At 42.9% G+C, this 20241-nt stretch overlaps 1 protein-coding gene across 1 annotated transcript in view; it reads left to right on the forward strand.

The window, feature by feature from the left end:
• Positions 1 to 3120: 3120 nt before the first annotated feature.
• The window catches only part of OC90 (otoconin 90), a 35055-nt gene continuing 17934 nt past the window's right edge, over positions 3121 to 20241 (forward strand). Inside the window, exons 1-7 of the mRNA XM_006155531.1 lie at positions 3121 to 3166; positions 9437 to 9502; positions 10829 to 10885; positions 12908 to 13082; positions 18372 to 18484; positions 19545 to 19673; positions 19831 to 19872. Of these exons, the coding sequence (XP_006155593.1) occupies positions 3121 to 3166; positions 9437 to 9502; positions 10829 to 10885; positions 12908 to 13082; positions 18372 to 18484; positions 19545 to 19673; positions 19831 to 19872 (628 nt within the window). The remainder of the gene's footprint in view (positions 3167 to 9436; positions 9503 to 10828; positions 10886 to 12907; positions 13083 to 18371; positions 18485 to 19544; positions 19674 to 19830; positions 19873 to 20241) is intronic.

Raw genomic sequence — 20241 nt, forward strand, 5'->3', positions numbered from 1 at the left:
CTGACTTCCCTTTTCCTGGTTCTCTATGGAACATTGTCATCTATAGGGTCCCACCACACCCCAAGAGGCTGTCCACTTTGAGGGACCTTCCATGCATGGATTAGCAGCAGTAGTGAGTTGCGTAGTGACAAATTATGAGACTGTTTTGGATCAAATGATCTATGTGACAGTGTAGGGTAAGACACTGGGCAGACTTCAGTGGCCTGGCTGAGCTCAGCATGAAGCCTGAGTTTGGCAGCTTCACTTAAGAATAAGCCTTCCAGGGACCAGCAGATAGCATAATGGTTACATTGCTGGACTCCCACATTGTCAACTGCAGTTCAAGTCCTGAACCCAGCAGCTTGAAACTCATGCCAGGCACCTGTGTGTGTACAAGCTCAAAATCTCAAGAGGAGAGTGGAGGAGAAGAGAATGCAGCATGGCCATTCCCCCTGGGGGGTGATTTCTAACTTTCTGTCTCTCAGTGAGTGCATGTGCCCTATAGCAAAAATCTCTCAAAAAAAAAAAATAGTAAGTCTTCCATATTTGTCCTCTTTCTATAAAGTGCTAAGATCTCATTGTTATGGCTGAGTAGTATTCCATAGAGTATATTTGCAACACTTTTTCAATACATTTGTCTGTTCATGGACATTTGGCTTGGTTCCATGTCTTGAAAAATTGTGACAAACTATACATAACATGAAGTGTACAGTTCAGTAATGTTAAGTACACTTACACTGGGGTACAACCATCACCATCGTCCATTTCCAGAACTTTTCCCCTTCTGAAACTCTGAACCCATTAAATAAGAACTCCCATCTGCTTCTCCTTCCAACTTACTTTTTAAAATAAGTTAGAGCAGAATGAAGGTTATAATGCCACTTTACTCATTTTCATTCCAGTAAACATATGCCAGGATGTAGAAGTTGAATGTCACCCTCAGCCTATCCGAGCTTTAGGAGACCCTGGGGAAGGTGCCCCTGGAAGGTGTCACAGGGGAAATGAACAGAGCTCCATGGTATGACAATAATCACCCTCCTGACCCAAATGAGAGCTTCCACAGAAACAGGAAAATAAGGGACACCATGGAAGCTTTGGCGGTAGCAGCTCTATTTATTTATTGGGTCTCTAACCTGTGCCAGACACTGCATTGGTAGTTTCCTAATGTTTTTGAGCAACTTCAGGCTCTTTTGTAAGCAGAGTCCTAATGACCTCGTGATACATGCTATTATTATCATAGGACTAGGAGTCGGAAGACCTGGGAAGGAAAAGTGTTTTTGCCATCAATTGTCAGTCTCTGAGCTTCAATGATCTCATCTATAAAAGGAGAGTTTGGACCAGGTGGTCCCTATGCCCCTTCCAAGTTTGGACATTCTGGCATTCTCTCATGCTGCAATGGTACCAAAAAAATTCTGACATCGTAAGTGCCAGGTAGAGACTAAATTGTCCAAGGTCATGTAAGCTTCCATCATGGAAGGATGACCTCTATGGGTACTGGCTCATCTGAAATGCCTTCTGCTGCTCATTAAGTGTCCAGGGCATGTGCATTCCTCTGGAAACCTCTCATAGCTTACCCTTAATTATCAGTTTGTTGTCATGGCCTGAGAAGGAATCATTCAGAGCCAGTCTCCACGGACAGCCTTTCTAACCTTGAAAGTTAACCTGCCTTAGAAATTTCTATGGCTGAACAGGGTTGTAAGCTAAGCATTATGCCTGAGTAAAATCAAACCAGACTACTAGAGGATGAGAATTCTCTAGTAATCTGAGAATCGTAAAGAACTCACATCTTATTCTTTTTCATTCATTCAACCAACATTTATTTTGTAGCCACCAGAGGCTGTCTGTGCTAGGCTATGGGACAGACTGGTAGAGCAGTGGTCCTATAGTCTACAAAGACTTCTCTGGGATTCCTGTCCCAATACCAAGTCCTGCCCACAGTATGGAGTGACCCATCATAGCCCTGGATATATGTGCAGGGCCACCAGGACGTGGGGCAGCCTTTGCTTCTGGGAGAACATATTGAAGAAAGTACTCCCTCCTCCAGGTTGACACTACCCTGCAGAGGGAAAGCATGGAAGTTGAGCACTGGCTGCATTTGAGCCTTGGTTTTCCCTCTTAGCTGTGCACCTTTGTGCAGTGCACAACATGTACAACCCTCTCAGCAGCCCTTATGTGTTCCACAGGGGCAGCATGGACATGCTGTCTTGTCGTTTACTCTTCGTCCTAAAAGCATATGCTAAAGAAGAATATGCACAAGTCAACCAGCTACCTTACATTCTTTAGGGAGTTTTATTCTCAGGGTGCTAAAATTCTTTTGAAATCCCTCTGCTCTTTTCCCCTCTTCCCTAATAAATATACAGTTGATTGGTTTGAGTCCAGTGTCTATTGAACTTATAACTATCTGCTGATCTGAGCACAGGGCAGCGGCAATTCAGATGTGGTAGGCTTCCTAGACTCTGCCCACTTCTTCCCTTTGCCCCTAGAGCAGTCCCTGAGGACTGCAGCTAAGTATTGAAAATGCTCAAAAGCCGAGGAAGCTGAAGCTGTTGCCGGAAAAGGCATTTTTCGCTTGCGGGCAGCGCCACCATGTGGTCACCAAATGTATTCATGTGTCAAGTGAGGTACCAATGTTCAAAGCCAGCCTGCTTTAGGAAGTTGGCGGATAGTAATGTACGGGCTATTTAAAATTCAGCTGACAAAACTGAATCTGTAGCCTTTGTTAATTGCCTCCCTTCTCCATTAGTGAACAATTCACAGACAAGAAGTGTGTTTTCCTCACTTTGCCTTCCTAAATCCTGAGTCCTTGACGCTAGACAGGCCTAGAATAAATGGCCATGAAATAAACGAGACCACAGCTGTGTCTTTAAGGAGCTCACAGTTACATTTCTATTTTATGGATGGATAAACTGAGTTTCCAACAGGGAACATGATCGCCTTGGTCTCATATGGTTAGGTGGTCGCAAAGTGGGGACAGACACATTTTTAGGACTTCATCCCTTTCCCACACTCCTTATGGGACAAAGGGGAAACACGTTGTGCAGTTCTCTCATGGGGTTCAAAAAGCACTCGTCACAAGGCACTGACTTCTCTCCAGGAGGCTGTTCCGTTCAATGCCTGAGTCCTGATCCCTGCTGGCCTGCTATGATTGTGCTTCTCCTCATAAGTGTGCTGATGGTTCCCCATGCGGGTGAGTGACAGTATTTTACACCATATTTCTGGCTTAGCATACAATCACCTGCTAAAAACACTAGGGGATATTGTCGAATTTCACCTGAGTTGCTTATTACTACTTTTGTATGTGCCTGCCCAGTGAGTGGTGGAAATAAAACTTCGCCAAGAAGCTATTTTTTAATTCAAATATGTTTAAGGTTTTTTGACTGAAGAATGTCCTAAATATTCGTGGTAGCACATGTACATAGTAAATTGATAGATGTCAGTCACCAGCTTCCCTTACACTTGACCAACAGAGGATTCAAACTTCAGCAACATAAGTACACACAACAGGGACAACAATGAAGTCTTGCCCTCAACATTCATGATGTTACCAGCTTTGGTAATGTAAATTATGTTGCTGGTTGCTGGGGAGGGGAATAAAAATCACATTAGGAGCCTCTGAAGGTTATTTGAGGTGCCTGACACGTTTAGGCACTTGAGTTAAAAAATAAAAGCTAGCAAGATGATAAATTTCCTCCCAGCTTTCCCCGCTAATTGTGCCCTATGAAATATTTTTTAAGAAAACAAGAGAACAAATAAAGATCATGGATTTCTTGAAAGCTATTGTGAGCACTCTGTATGGTACATGAAAGTGGGATGGGAGATGGGGAGGAGGAAGGAGTGGTGGGGTAGAAACCTCTCTCCACCTGAAAGTGCAGCTCTGTTCCCCTGTGGTCATGGGCTGTCCCATTGGAGCATTTGTCCTTGTTGACACATAGTGGCATCTCCTTCCCTTCTTCAGGTATGCTCAGTGTAAGGAGCAGACACTACCAGGTCACATTCTAAAGGGTATCCCAAACCACCAAAACCTAAAGACATCTGAGCAAGCTCCTGGCAGCCTGGAATAATAATTTCAAGTCCAGGGACCAGCAGACACATGGTGGTTGAGGCACTGGACTCCCCACTGGCTGACCACAGTGCGAGTCTCTGAGCTGGTGGCTTGAAAGTTACATTGGGTATGTGTGCATTTGTGCCCCAAAGACCCAAGAGGTGGATGGAGCAGAAGGGATTGTGGCATAGCCATCACCCCTGGGAGGGGGGATGATTTCTCACTTTCCTCTCACTGTCTCTCTGTCTCCATCAGGCACGTGTGCCCTATGAAAAAAACTTAAAAAATATTAACAATAATTTCAATTCGTGGAATCTGGGCTAGGAGTCTACAGCTTCTAGCCCCTTTCCTATTTACTTTCTTGTGAATTTACAGAGTTCTAAACACCTAAACTTACTGCTTTCCTTCTTCTAGCTGGCTGGGTACCATAGTAATTGACATTTAGGCACTTTTATTCTTCCCTCCTAACACTCATGTAAACCCTGGACCACACACCCCACCCTCTTAATGGTTCCCTTCTAAACAGCAGTGCTGAAGGTGAGTCAAGGTGAATACATAAGTATTTATTGATAATCTGCCTCGACCATTCCCCAAGTCAGTGAATAATATGAGAGGATTCCACATGACCTAGAAGTTTCCTGTTTGGCATAAGACTCAATATCTTTGCTTCAGTCCCACATCCTGCCAAATCACATCCCAGACCTTCCCTCCAAGACAGTGGATCAGCCACTTGTATTTGGTTATAGTCATTTCTTCTTATGTGTTATTTTCCTGCTTAAAACATTCTTGTCATGAATACTATACAAGAACTACTAGATACCATTAAGTGCCCAAACATCCAGATAACCAGTATCCCAGAAGGTGAAAAAACTAATAAAGGCATTGATAATCTATTCCATGAAATCCTGGAAGAAAACTTTGCAAACCTAGAGAGGCATTCAAGGATCCAGACCCAAGAAATACAAAGGACCCCTAATAGAATCAACCCACGAAGATCTTCTCCAATGCACATTATAACCAGATTGGTAAAATCCATAGACAAACACAAGATATTAAAATTGGCAAGAGAGAAATGTCAGGTTACTTATAAAGGTTACCCCATCAGGCTAACATCGGACCTCTCATCAGAAACAATGCAAACAAGGAAAGAATGGAAAATACAATCAAAATTTCAACCAAGAATACTATACCCAGCAAGATTATCCTCCATATGGAAAGAAAACACAAAAACATTCTCAGAAAAACAAAATCTGAAAGAATTTACCAACACCAGACCAGCTCTTCAAGAAGTTCTAAAAGGAATGCTTTACCAGGAAAATTAAAGACACACATACAGAAATTAGAGAACAAAAACAACCAAGAAAATGGCCAACTTAATCCTAAGGACAAGAAATATCAATAATAACATTGAATGTTAAACCGAAAGATCAGACTGCAGTAACACTGCAAATTCAACAGAAGAGAGATTAATTACGTAAGACTGAACTGGTAAAATAGAATTTTATGACTTTTGAGTAAAACATTACTGATTTTTTCTTTACTATCCTTTTGTTTTCCCAATTTAAGGATTTTGTTTTCTTCTGAGATGTTGATACAGCAATTTGTTAAAATGTTTTTTCTTCTTGTTTGTTTCTCTAAATGAAAATTTAAACTTTTATCCCTTCCTGATCCCTCTGGAATTGGAAAATATTTGGGAGTATTCTTATTTTGTGGCAGAATGGTTATGTGCATAAGTTCAATAATACCTGTTGCCTTGTATCAGAAATTGGAACTACTCGTTATTGGACAGGGCTTTGACTGTGCGTTCACATGGTAAGAGGAAAAAAGGACAGAAAGGCCTTCTTGTTCCCTCCAGCCCTTTTCTAAGTGCATTATTCCTGTTCACAAGAGAAGAGCCCTCAAGACCTAATCACCTGATGAATTTTGGAGAGACACATACATTCAAACCATAATAGGGTTCAATGATGATAGTGGATAATGCATAGAAGACCTTTTTTTAAGTTTTATGATTTTTATATTTTTTTATTAAAAAAGTGTATTTATTTAGAAGAATTCAGAATATCAACAAAACAGCTGCAACGTTTTTTTGCAATTAGAGTAGTATTCAGTAAACAGAAGAACAATTATTTGATATAAACTGCATCAGAGACAACTGAAGATGAAAGAACTACCATCCCCATATATAACTAATTTGTGCTGTGTACCAACAAGAACCTGCTTTAAATCTCCATGTCAATTTACAACCCCCATACTGTACCAGGCAAGGTCAGAGGCTATTAAAAATGCCACCGGGACAGGGCTAGCTAAAGACACATTTAGTAGCATGTTAACTATACAAAAAAAGACACTATACACTTTGAAAACAAATCTTACACAGCCTTACATTTCTATTTTTTTCTTTAAAAGGAATGAGTTGTGTACAGGGGATTAAATGCTTTATAGACCGGGGTGGTGGGGGAGGCGGGGAGGGGACTGTGCTAGAACAAACTTATTCATCATCTTCTTCCTTCTCTTCTTCATCTTCCTCTTCTTCCCCATCCTCTGCATCTTCCTCGTTTTCCTCCTTCTCCTTCTTTTTCTTGCTCTTTTCAGCCTTGACAACTCCCTTTTCTGCTGTATCAGGCTTTCCTTTAGCTCGGCATGCAGCAATACCCTTTTTGTGTTTTTCCTTCAGCTTAGCAGCCTTCTTTTCATGAGGCTGTTTATCATCTGCAGCAGTGTTATTCCACATCTCTCCCAGTTTCTTTGCAATATCACCAATGGATAGGTCAGGATATTCTCCTTTGATTTTGGGGTGATATTCAAAACAAAACAAGAAAAAGGCTCGTGGGGTCCTCTTGGGTGTATTGGGATCCTTAAACTTCTTTTTTGTTTCCCCTTTAAGAGGGATATAGGTTTTCATTTCTCTTTCATATTGGGCCTTGTCTGCCTTTGCCATATCTTCAAACTTTCCTTTCTCTTTAGCAAAGGTCTTCCACCTCTCTCTCTGAGCATTTCTTAGAAAACTCTAAGAAGTTGACTGAAGCATCTGGGTGCTTCTTCCTGTGCTCCTCCCAGCAAGTTTGCACAGAGAATACCTATGATGACAGTTGCCTCTCGTTCTTAGGACCTCTTTTGCCCATGTTTAGTCATCTTTCCTACGCGAGGCACAGAGTCACACAGTGCCCGTCCTGCTCTCACTTGCCTTGGTGCTGTCTCTATGGACCTCAATGTACTGCAAACATGCTCCTATATTTTAAAACATTATTTCTATTCATTCTAACCAGCAATTTATAATGGTTTTCTATTTATAAATAAAAATTTCCTTTAAAAGTGAATATATTTACCCTTTTTAAAGTGAGTTGCTTGGGACCAGCAGATACCATAATGTGACATCGCTGGACTCCTATGTAGTCAATTGTGGCTTGAGTCCTGGACCTGGTGACTTAAAATTCACACCTGGCATGTGTGTATGCATGCCCAAGATCCTGAGAGGATAATGGAGGAGAAGGGATTGCAGCATGGACATCCCCCTGGAGGGTGATTTCTTGCTTTCTGTCTCTGTCTCTTTCTATCTCTCTGGCAAGTGCACACGCCCTATAGCAAAAATCACTGTTTAAAAAAAAAAGTGAGTTGGCTTATATTAAGAAAAAAGATCTCCCACTGACAGATCTGAAATTTTCTCTTTCCAATTCTGTCAAATGTGACTTCATTAAATTTTTTTCAGATCATGTTATTGCACGCATACAAGTTTAAAATCATTGGCACTCCCAGATGAAATATTTTTTTTTATAATTGGGGAGCAAATAAAATCCTGTTTTTGTAAAACCAAAAAGTAAGTTGATCTTAAAATATGAATTAAGAAAAAATAATACAGGAAATACATTAGTAACTGAAGTCTGAGAACCTTAGAACCTTTGCTGGGATGGTGTATTGACGATGCCAGTCATGGTACTAGTAGCAATAACAAGTATCATCGCATCCACCACCATTATTCCTCTCATCAATGGGATTTTCTTTGCTAGACTTAGCCAGCCCCACTGACTACCTCGGCAAGTTTTCTTGGAAACTCCAAGAGGAATTAATTTTATCAGAAGCAGGAAGTGGCAGCTTCTAAATATTAATTGAAGGAATAAGTCACTATATCAGTCAGAATCCCTTCCCCTTGATTAGATTCTGTCTAAGCTGGTGGTTTTCTCAATTGGTGGTGCTTTTGTGCATATACCTTCATCCCGCAGCACTCATCATGTGTGTGGGGGGATAAGAGTTCAACTGCTATTGGGTAATAAAGACCAGAGATGCAGGTAAACATCCAGCAATACATAAAACACTCCTTCACAACAGAAAATTTTCCAACCCCAAATGTCAACAGATTTAATCCTACATGCTTCTGTGAAGGCTGGCCCTGGATGACTATCAGATGGATGCAGCTTCTAAACAGTGTCACACTAATAGGCTTACTGTGGGGTCATCTGAAAAGTCATGATGCATTTTTGCATAGAAAAACACAGAAAGATACAGCATGACTTTTCCAATGACCCAATACATTATCATCCATTTGATTAAGAAAGAAAAATATCTATCAATAATTTCAGACTACCACATACTTCCTATCACTGGGGAAAAACCATGAGCACAGGAAAACCTAGAAGCTCTCTGAGCCTTAAGAAAATAGGTCTGTAGCCAAATTTGGGTACAAGTTCTGTTATTTGTCCCCACTGTGCCAGGCTACATCTGCACATTCCCGCCATGAGGAAATGTAGCTGAAAGTAGCGGTAGTATAAAAATTGGGTACTAGTGTAGGCCCTTCATTTTATCATCATTACACCCTCTAGCAATGTTTGTCAAGGTAAGGTTTCTAGACCATCAGCTTCAAAAGTAACTAAAACCTTCTTTAAAATGCTATTTCTGAATTCTACTCCAGATTGGCTGAATCAGACTTGAGGGAGAGCATAAGGGTCATAATGTTTACTGATCCTGCATCTCAAGTGATTTTAATGCGATCATCTGGGGAGAACCTTTTTCCTTGATTATAAACTACTTGAGGGTTACAATATTTTCCATGTCATCATGTCTTTCTATTTGTGTTTAGCTCAAGAAACAGTAAAGCAAACATGCAATGTAAATAAAACAGTATGTTTTACATGCAATGACAATTTCAGGATAAGTCTCCAAATTTCCCCACTCCCAACCAGAACGTCACTGTTATGGCCAAATAAAATTTAAAAAAAAATACTAAGGCTACTCTGGTCACCCCTTTTCATTCCAGAACTACCACATACATAGGCATATAAGAGGCACCAGGAAAATAAACATGGAATTGAATTGATATGCTACCTATTGTCTTCCTTGCTTGCTGTCTCCCGCCAGCCTTAGCCCAGAGAATCAGCAGTGGCTGTGCTTGTGCTAACCCTGCTCTCTCTTCTTTGTTTATAGGAGGCCGTGCTCTGGACATCCCACACCTCCCACAGGAACTGCCTCCAGGAGTCCCAAAAAATATTAGTAAAGCATTCCTTGAACTTTTCTTAAGAGCTGGGCAGAAAGTTGTCTAGGATCTTGACAGAGAAAGTGACCTCTTCTGAATATACCCTAGAGGCACTTACTGCTGTGGCATATGTTAGTAAAGTGATTCAAGTGAGACTCAAAATCATCTCTTCCTACAGTCTTCCCTAGTGTCTGATCCAGGATTGGTCTCTCTTTTGGAACAAAGTACTAAAAATTTCCACCAAGTAGAAGGGTCAGTTGAAAAGGGAAACCATAAGAAGGAAGGAAATGGGCTGATCATGAAGGTTATATGGTAACAGTAGTTTAGCTTCAAATTGAGTTCTAAGCTTCCTAGAAGGTAGGACGAAGAAGAAAAGATGAGGTATTGCTTGCTCTAGTTTTAAAAAATAATAGTCCCTACTCCCTGGGGAAGGGAAAGTTGTTCTGGTGATAAAGATTTCTCAAGGGGGTCCTTATATGCCCATAATGGGAGAACACAATGCCTGTGAATTCTCTGGTGATGTCAGCCCTAAATCAAGGGTTCATTCCATCCTTTCAGGGGGATGAGTTGAGTCAACCAAACCATTTATGCCTGAGCCATGAAAGCAAAGATATCAGCTCCTCTCAGACAAACGTCCTCCTCCAAGTGTCATATCCCCTATAGGAAGTGCAATACCCACTTGAAAGGCCTTCTTGAAGTAGATATTTGGACTCATAGGCCACACTCAACACATAAAAGGAAATGCAGTATGCAGCAGACTATGTAGTCAACCCTTTTTTTTACAAGACCTATCCTTGTAGCCATCTACACAGCAGTCTGAGAGTACCTCGGTAAAGGCTTGGGTATGAAGAATGACCCACACATGGAGCAACTGCTACTTCACTAACTGAACACTCACTGAAGCGCCCTCCTATGAACCCATGCATTTTCTATCAACCCTGTCCAGAAGCTCCATTCTGTTTAGGAATAAGTAGCTCTAGTAGCAACTTCATTGATATAATATCAAGGATGCTTCTTGGGGCATGCGAGTGACAAGAGAAATCACACTGTGGGAGACCCAAGATGATGACTTCCCACCAGGTGTTAATAGTTCATCCATTGTTTCTCCCTGTCCAGATGCACCTTACCATCCAAGGCTCTTTTTTACCTTGAGTACTATTTCCTAGTAACACAGCCCACATTTCACCTTTATTAAGTCTCCATGATACCCTGTAGTACTAGAAAGTTAGCCAAAGGTCAAATTTGTTCTTAAAGAAAAAGAAAAGGCTTGACTTCCTTGGACAGGCTAAGGGGGAAGTGGAAAAACTATGACTAATTAATTTGTCTCTCTTTCTTCCTTTTAGATATGACACTCTTCGATGGGGTTTTTAAAAATGTGGAAAATGTGGCTGAAATTTTTGGTAAGTTAAGTCTGAAATTGTTTTTATCTATCAAGTTTCAGGATACAGAGTGTGTGGTTAATGAAAGGGAGTTATCAGGGCCATGGGCTCTGTTTTTTGAGAGCCAATGTCTCCCACAGTCAACTCCCAGTGAGGTGACTCAGGTTCTGATGAGAGTAGTCATATCTTTTAATGTAGGGTGAGTAACTAGGTTACCATTTGCCTACCTATTCCTTATTTCACTGTGGGACTATAAGCTTTCCAGGAAGGGAATGGTTTCCCCATTTTACAGGTAAGTGAATTGTGCCCAAAGGAGTTTGGTGACTTTCCTAGAGCCACACAGATAGAATGGAGACATTCTCTTACCAATCCGAAGCCTGGTCCTCTACATCAAAGTGGTTTTATTTCTCCCCCTTGACAGGTAAATATACTTAAGTTTAGGGTGTCAGGTATTCCATTTTATCAGTTACACATCTAGCATGTGATTATCAGAACACCATGGTTGTTTCAATCATCAGTTACTGTAAGTACACTCAAATTAAGACTGTATGATTGACTTGAACAGGGAGATGCTGTGGGTTTGACAATACTGGCTAGGTCTCATGGTGCACTGAAAATGTACTGAAGTTTTTGAATGGAAATTCACCTGTGCATAAATGCATACATTCTCTCTCTCTCTCTCTCTCTCTCTCTCTCTCTCTCACACACACACACACACACACACACACACACACACACACACTAGAGTGGTCTTTTCTGTCAACATAGAATTTTTCTGGTTAGGCTTTATGGAAATAAAACATAGGAAGGGAGATTTGAAGGAGGTAGGAAGAAACTTGAACAGTAGAGGGTGGAACTGGTCCTCATAGACCACTCCTTGGTCTTTTCAAGCTCCCTCTTAAGACTCTGTTCATTTCACATGAGAGCTCTGGGGTCACCCCGTTAGTGCTCAGTGGTCCTGCTGTCAGAAAGGTAGAGAACGGTGAGGGCGACCATGAAATTCAGAGTCTGAATAAATCTGACATTTTCTAGACAATTTTATTTGCTATATGTTTTAGGGCAGATCATTATCCCTGATTCAGCCTTGGGTATATCTTTGACACTCAGTTTCTCTGTCTGTGAAATGGAGGTGACAGAATAGCATCTGCCCTGTGGAAATAATATGAAGTTGATGGAACTGTAGACAAGGTGACACAACTGCCTTCTAACACAGTGTACACTCTATGAACCTTCATCATTGTGTTACTGAAAGCAGCTTCTTCACTTACTGGCACCTAGTAGGTGCTTAAAAACTGTGACTGTCTATATCCTTTTTCTTCCTACACTCCTTTATAGTTCTACAGTGCCAAGATTGTATCATTGAGATCCATTCAGCAAACTAATAGTGGCTCAAATAATAAAGATGTTTAATTATCTCACACAATAGATCTGAAAGCACCAGGATTGGGGCAGTGGCTCAACACAAGTATCAGAGACCCAGCAGCCTTGTGCTCTCTTGTTCTATAGCTACCTTGAGTATATTGGTCTTTTAACTTACGCTCGGGACCTCATGGTTGCAGTGTGGTTGCTGTAGTTGCAGCCAGCATATCTTCATTCACATTCAAAGATGGAGAACATTGTAGATCAAAAAGAACTTCTCACATGCCTTTATTCTGTAATAAAAAATAAATAAAAATTTCCTGTAATGTCTTAACAGAACTCCTCTTAGGTTTTTTTGACCTTCTCTGTTTTGGAAGCGTGAGATTACCATGACCAGTCAAGAATGGTCATGAAACATCCCAAGGGACTTAGGGAGATGACTTGCTTTCCCTGAAAGCTTCTCTTTTTGATTAGTAAGAAAGAAGGGATCAATGACCATTAGGTGGGCAATAACAGGGACCAGGCTTGAAACCCATATCCCTGCAATTGTCCAGAACAATCCTGAGGACATAGCAGGTGCTTACTAGGATCAGGAGGCATCTCAGTCTGACGTGTAGGAAGTCCAGACTGGGGCTTCTCCCAACGCTGGCTCCCAGTGCCCATCAGGACCTGCCCTCTCCCCAGATTGCCTGGGCTCCCACTTCACCTGGCTGCAGGCTGTCTTCACCAACTTCCCTGTGCTGCTCCAGTTTGTGAATGGTATGAAGTGCGTGGCCGCTCTTTGCCCCCGTGACTTTGAAGACTATGGATGTGCCTGCAGGTTTGAGATGGAGGGGCTTCCCATGGACGCGTCTGACAGGTGAGTGAGACCCACAGGTGAGCAAGACCAAGAAATGAGCTCAGGGGAGGACTGGATGATATCTGAAAGAGAGTAAGTGTGGAAAGCTCCCTGGACTTGGGGGAATTCAGAAGAGGTTTTAGTTCTACTATCTACCCACTGACTGCCCACAGGGTGACTGGCTCCCTCATCTTTGGATGACATTGTAATCTGTGATCTGATCTCATTATGGGAGTTACCAAGATCCTGTGGTATGTCTGCTATCAGGAATCAGCAGATTGCAAAATGATTATGTCACTGGACTCCCATGTAATCGACCACAGTTTGGGTCCCAGACCTGGTGGCTTAACTCATGCCTCTCTCTGTTCCTCTCTGTCTCTCTGGCAAACACATGCACCCTATAGCAAAAAATATCTTTCTCTAAAAAAAAAAAAGGAAGAAAAGAGAAGAAAGGAAACGTAAAGAAAAAGGTATATCTACTATCAAAGCTTCATTTCAGTGTTTCTCATGTCTCTGTAGCAGTTTTTCATAGGTTAATAATTAATTAATTTAAAAGTGATATATCCTTAGTTGTCAAAGAATAATGGCTTTAGAACTAAATGACAAATCTGTTCTATCTCCAAATCTGCAAGTCAGAGTCTAAGTTGTTTCTGGAACAAAAGGGCAATTTCTCTCTTTGGGATCATGAGCAAAACAATTCCTGGAGCAAGCTCATTGACATTCACAAAGCAAGCTGGTTCTGTATGGGGTGGGCCAGGGCTGTTTCTGGGAGCATGTTTTTCTTTCAGGTTCCCTCTTACCACTTTTTAATTATCAAAACACCTTGTAAACAAGAAGTCAAAGAAATAAGGCAGCAATACATCACTGTCTCTAACACAAAAGGAATGATCAAAGTGTCAGTGTCCCCAAAGTGGCAAAATGATGGGTTGCCCAAGTTCCATGACCTTACACAGTTCAGATGACAGGAGTGAGGATTTCCGAACTCTTAGAAGACTGGTTATTTTCACCTTAAACTTGCACATCATGTTCCAAAAATAATTATCATTTTAGTGTCTACCACGTGGCAAAGTCTGCATAGACATTTTCTTGAATCGAAGCAAACACTTATGAGTTAGGAACTATGAGAAATTTTGTAGCTCGACCAAGGTCATCAGCTACCTGTATATTTTTTCTTTCTTTTCACTAGTCCCTATTAACCTCCCAGCTGCACTGCAAGAGCTAGTTGGCCTCACATGTTCAATGTCAGCTTGCTCTATAACAACCTTGACCCTGGGCAAGTTAAAGAGCTTGCATGTCTCAGTGTCCACAGATATAATAGCTGCACCTGCTGCATAGTATTCATGAGAGCTATAAATGAGTTAATAGTTGTGAAATACTGAAAATAGAAGCTGGTCTACAGTGAACACTCAGCTATGTTAGCTGCTATAACAAAAGCAATAAAAATAGTTATCGTTTTTCCTGTTGAGGAAGGGGAACTTAAGGTATCTGCTTTCAGGAGTCCCTTTGCCAGCCCACTTCAGGTCCTTTTTGCTTGCTGTTCCTATTATGGTTTCTTAGGTCCCTGTTTTGCCTCTCAGACCAAGGCACCACCTTAACTTCTCCTTCAGACCTAGTATTGGAGTTGTGCCTGGGCCCCATAACTGGGGCTTTCCATTCACAAAATGCTTATTCCCCTTCCTCCAGGGCATTGCCTGTCCCCAGGGGAAGAGGCTCTGCCCCTGAACCTTGGACTCACCAGGTTCCCCATGCTCAGCCTCCTATGCTGAGTATTGCACTAACCTCCAGGCAAAAGGATGACAAGAGAAAACAAAGCCACTTTGCAGTTCACTGGGAGGCAACTTGGGGCAGCAGAAGAAGCACATACATGGAAACAGTTACTTCCAGCTTCTAACCCAGCTGATCTGTTGCCTCGGGGAAGGCAGTGTTTAAAAGCAAGGCTCTTGGAGGAGGCAGGGTGCAGATGGTGGTGCAGCAGTAAAATGCAACCTTCTATGAGGCTGACTCATACTGGCTTTATGCCAAAGACATCCTTGAGTGTGCCGGGCATATATGCAGCCATAATCTGACGCTAGCTGGAACTAGGGATGAATCATGGCATCAAGACCCTGTTGAGGTTGCTGCAACTCTCTCTCTCACTCACTCTCATTTTTCTTGCTCACGGAATAAATAAATAAACAAACTTGTTTTAAATAACAATAATAAAAGCAAAGCCCTGGAGCATGACCATTGGACCTCAAACCCCAGGTCTATCTTTGAGTATCTGTGTAGATCTTGGGCAAGATGCTTGATCTTCATGGGCTTCAGTTTCTTACTCCATAAAATAATGGTAACACCTCCTTATTCACAGCCTTGTTATAAGCATTAAAGATAAAGTGTGTAAAGCAGTCCCTGGAGTTAAGCTTAAAAGTCTTAACTATTATCAATGGACATTTCTGAGACTCAGTGGTCAATAGACGTAGTCTGCAAAGAAGTCAGTCACTTGCCCAAGATAAATTACTGGTAATCGGTGGAGTCAGGATTAAGATCCTTTAGGTCTGGCAGCATAGCCCCCACTCAGCACCTTCTTCTGCCCTCAGAGCTCCAGGGTGAGGCAGCTGTGTCTGGGGCAGCACTGCTTAGGTGGGAGAAAGGAGTGGAGATTCACCACTCTTCCTTTTATAGCACCAGAAGAAGGGGCTCCTAACATGGGGTGTCATCTGAAAGCAACTTGTGTACATCCTCTCCAGCCCAGGTTCATATTTAGTCACCTGGCCGGTCTTGAGATATGGCTGTGTTCTCAATGACTCCACCTTGAACCCAGGATCCCCCGACATGCTCCTCAGGCTGGCAGAGTTCTATTTGCAAGCAAAGTTTGGCACAGACTGTAGACTTCTCCAGTTCCCATCTTCATTTAGCTTAGGCTGCTCTGTGTCTAAGCAACTGACCTCCCTGTTTTGCCCAACCATATGTTATGGCTACTTGTTAGGGCCTGATGCATATAGATCCTCTGCCAAGTCGGTCCTCTGACTCTCCACTAACTTGCTGTGTGGACCTGGCAGAATTTACCACCTCTTTCTGGTCCCAAAGTCCTTGTCCACATGATGGTGGGAGAAGCTTCACAGTCACACTAAAATGCTGTCCTTTATATTTTTCATGTATTTGTTTAATAATTTTGTCAGGGCCAGCAGATAGTGTGATGGATAAAGTGCTAGACTCCTACGTGGCCAACCATGGTTCAAGTCCCAGACCTGGTAACTTGAAACTCACACTAGGCATGTGTGTGTGTGTGTGTGCCCAAAATCCCAAGAGGAGAATAGAGGAGAAGGGATTGCATAGTGGCCATCTCCCCATGGGGTGATTTCTCACTTTCTGTCTCTCTCTCTCTGTCTCTCCAGTGAGTGCATGTGCCCTATAGCAAAAATCTCTAAAAATACTACTAGTAATAATGATAATAATAACTTTGTCTGAGATCATCCAAATTATTGAGCAAACTTCCAGCCTGGCTGATAAGGGGTTGGGTTTAGCCTAGGTATTAACAGCTGATCACTGTCTTTGCCTCCAGAATATATGGGTTGGTCTTCCCTCTCTCTCTGACTTAAGGATCATCTCAAACATGTATGATGGATCCTAGAGGATATAGATTACTTTTTAATAAGAAGTCCCTGCTCCATTAAGTTGCCTTGTGCATTCACACATGGGCTCATGTGCACATGGTGTAAAGGTCTCTCTTATTGATGACCTGCCTCTTCTCTCCATTTGCTATATAGGTGCCAGGGTCTATAACACTGACCCTGGTGGCTTAAGGGTGAATTTCTTTATTTAGAGGTGTTTGGCCTCTAAAATAGTGTTGGCCTCCTCTTCACTCGTCAGTCCTAACAAATGATAGAGTTGCATCTTCCCCCACTAGTCAAGTCCCAGACCTGGTAACTTGAAACTCACACTAGGCATGTGTGTGTGTGTGTGTGCCCAAAATCCCAAGAGGAGAATAGAGGAGAAGGGATTGCATAGTGGCCATCTCCCCATGGGGTGATTTCTCACTTTCTGTCTCTCTCTCTCTGTCTCTCCAGTGAGTGCATGTGCCCTATAGCAAAAATCTCTAAAAATACTACTAGTAATAATGATAATAATAACTTTGTCTGAGATCATCCAAATTATTGAGCAAACTTCCAGCCTGGCTGATAAGGGGTTGGGTTTAGCCTAGGTATTAACAGCTGATCACTGTCTTTGCCTCCAGAATATATGGGTTGGTCTTCCCTCTCTCTCTGACTTAAGGATCATCTCAAACATGTATGATGGATCCTAGAGGATATAGATTACTTTTTAATAAGAAGTCCCTGCTCCATTAAGTTGCCTTGTGCATTCACACATGGGCTCATGTGCACATGGTGTAAAGGTCTCTCTTATTGATGACCTGCCTCTTCTCTCCATTTGCTATATAGGTGCCAGGGTCTATAACACTGACCCTGGTGGCTTAAGGGTGAATTTCTTTATTTAGAGGTGTTTGGCCTCTAAAATAGTGTTGGCCTCCTCTTCACTCGTCAGTCCTAACAAATGATAGAGTTGCATCTTCCCCCACTAGTAAACAGTGATGGAGTAGAGAGGTCAAGAACCCCTTGAGACCAGGCAGAAAGAAAGGAATAAAGAGTGGCAGCCATGGGGCCAGCAGGTGGCTTAGTTGTTAAGGACTGGACTCTGGTATGGCTGACTGTGGTTCAAGTCACAGACCCAACAGCTTGAAAATCGCACTGGGTGTGTGTTTGTGTGTGCCCAAAATCCCAAGAGGAGAATGAAGAAGAAGAGACTGTAGTATGGCTATCTCCCTGGGGGGGGGGGGTAAGTTCTCACTTTCCCTCCCTGTGTCTGTCTCTCTCTGGTGAGTGCACACTCCCTATAGCAAAAACCTTAAATTTTTTAAAATTTATTTTAGAAAAAGATTGGCAAGTACTGTTTTTGACATTGGCTGGCTCTACACACAGATGTGGACCGTAATGAGGAGAGGTAACTAAAGGAATAGCAGAGACCTAGAGTTCAGAGGAGGAACAGCCCTTGCTTAATCTTCACCTTTTGCTGAGGTTCCTTCCCACTAAATCCTTAGGCTAATAAGCAGGGCCATCTTCCTGGTTACAAAAATGTAGTGCTGGGCCAGGGACAATGGTGACTTGTCATTGAAACTTGGAAGCTTGTAGCATATGGCAAATACATGCATGTGTGTGTACAAACATGCACACTGCACATTGAAGCCAACCAGTACCAGGAGCCATACAGAGATTAATGGGCCATAGGCTGCCCACCACTCCCAACCCTGACACCCCCTTCCCTGCTCTGCCACAGCTGCTGCTTCCAGCACCGCAGGTGCTATGAGGAAGCTGCTGAGATGGACTGTCTCCGAGACCCCACCAAGTTGAGCACAGATGTCGACTGTGACAGCAGGAAGATCACGTGTGGTGAGCATCACCGGGGCTGAGCATCACGGGTACTGGGGTAAACAACGACGTTTCAGGGATCTCAGGCCTGCACAAGGCTGAGGATCGCTAGGGTCTACCTGCAACATCATGGTAGATACTCAAAGCCCTACCAGGGCTCTTGTATGGAGTCCATGCATGGTGAATGTTTTTTAAATTGAAAAAGTAATTATACTTGTAGCAACCCAGAGAGCTGGAGGAGGACAAATAGTGTCCTACTTGTGAATAGTGTAACGGGGTAATTACTTAGCTCTTCTGAACCTCAAAACAAGCCAGAGAAAATCTACCTCAGAGATTTGTTATGAAAATTACATTAAACAATGCTTGTGGAATAGTTAATGCAGTGACTGCTATACGGTAAGGACGCAGTGATAGACGTGGAGGTGGAAGCAGGCATGGGCGAATAAAGCTGTGCTGGTGTTTTTTTGTAAGAATCAGAGAGGTATAGTTCAAATCTCAGCTCTCTACCTTTGTTGTTGACTTCAAGAAGCTTATTTCATGCCTCTAGGCTATCCTGGAAGAAGAACAGGGAACGGTGTAGTAGGAAGAGGGGACAGAGCATGCTGAACTGTACCTGCATGTCACAGACTTCATACATGGCAACTCTGATCTTCCGAACCCTATTAAGTGTGCGGGGGAAGGGAGTGGGCATTACTCATAGTTTTAAGGTAAGGAAAGGAAAGCTCAGAGAAGTTAAATAACTTTCCCAATGTCACAGGAAGTGACAGACAGGAAGACTAGTGAGGAGGCCAGAGGCATAACCCATGGCCCAGGGTGGCAGAGATGTGGCCAGGCTGTTGAAAGTCAAGTCAATCAGATTGCCTAAAGGACTGGGCACGATTGCAGGAGGAAAGGAATAGGCACGGCTCTGGTTTAAGTCTATGCGATCAAAGAGGTGGGCTGAAACAAATGAGATAAAGACTGTAAAAGGAGCATGTTTTTTTGGGAGGAGGAGAGATGGGAAGTTCAGTCTGAAGTGCACATTATCTCGTGGGAGCCCAAGCAAGCTCTTTCCACCCTGACCTGCCCTCGCTCTGCGCAGAGTCCAAGGACCGATGTGAGCACCTGCTCTGTGCCTGCGACAAGGCCGCCATAGAGTGCTTGGCTCGCTCCAGCATCAACTCCTCCCTGAACTCTCTGGACCCCTCCTTCTGCCTGGCTCAGACTCCAGGTAGGACGAAGCAGGCTTTGCATCAGTGGTGGGGCTCATGATCTAGGCAGGAGCTGGGCCGGGGCCAGCCATTGCTGTCTCTTCAGGCCACGTTCAGCATCTTCAAGCATTCTGCCATACTTACTCTAAACACACCTTCCATGTGTTTTTCTTTCAGAGACAAGCAGCAGGGAAGAGCCGACCACACTTTTACCCAGAGGTAAGGCCTCCCAGGGAAGTCAGCTCTTAACGTAGATCACAAGGGCCCAGAGGTTGTGAACACACCTCCTCCACTGGGCCTGTCACACAGAAGCTGGAGTGGCCCATGACACTAGACAAGCCCCCACCTTGGCTGGTTGGGAGAAGCAATTACTTCTGATAAACCCATCGTCAAATGACCCCAGTACAAACTCTGCCCCTTGCTGTGAGACTGTACAGTCCAAATTCTCTCTCTCCTTTCTTGCTCTATACTCAGATCCTACTATATGGTGTAACCAGGATGGGCCCTAGTTAATGCTCAGATGGAGCAAGGCTCTTCTGGCTGGGTGAGCTGCTGGCCACTATGACCTCCTGACAGCCTCTCCTTCCT

Source organism: Tupaia chinensis, unplaced genomic scaffold (assembly GCF_000334495.1).
Source record: "Tupaia chinensis unplaced genomic scaffold, TupChi_1.0 Scaffold000459_1, whole genome shotgun sequence".
Lineage (NCBI taxonomy): Eukaryota > Metazoa > Chordata > Mammalia > Scandentia > Tupaiidae > Tupaia > Tupaia belangeri.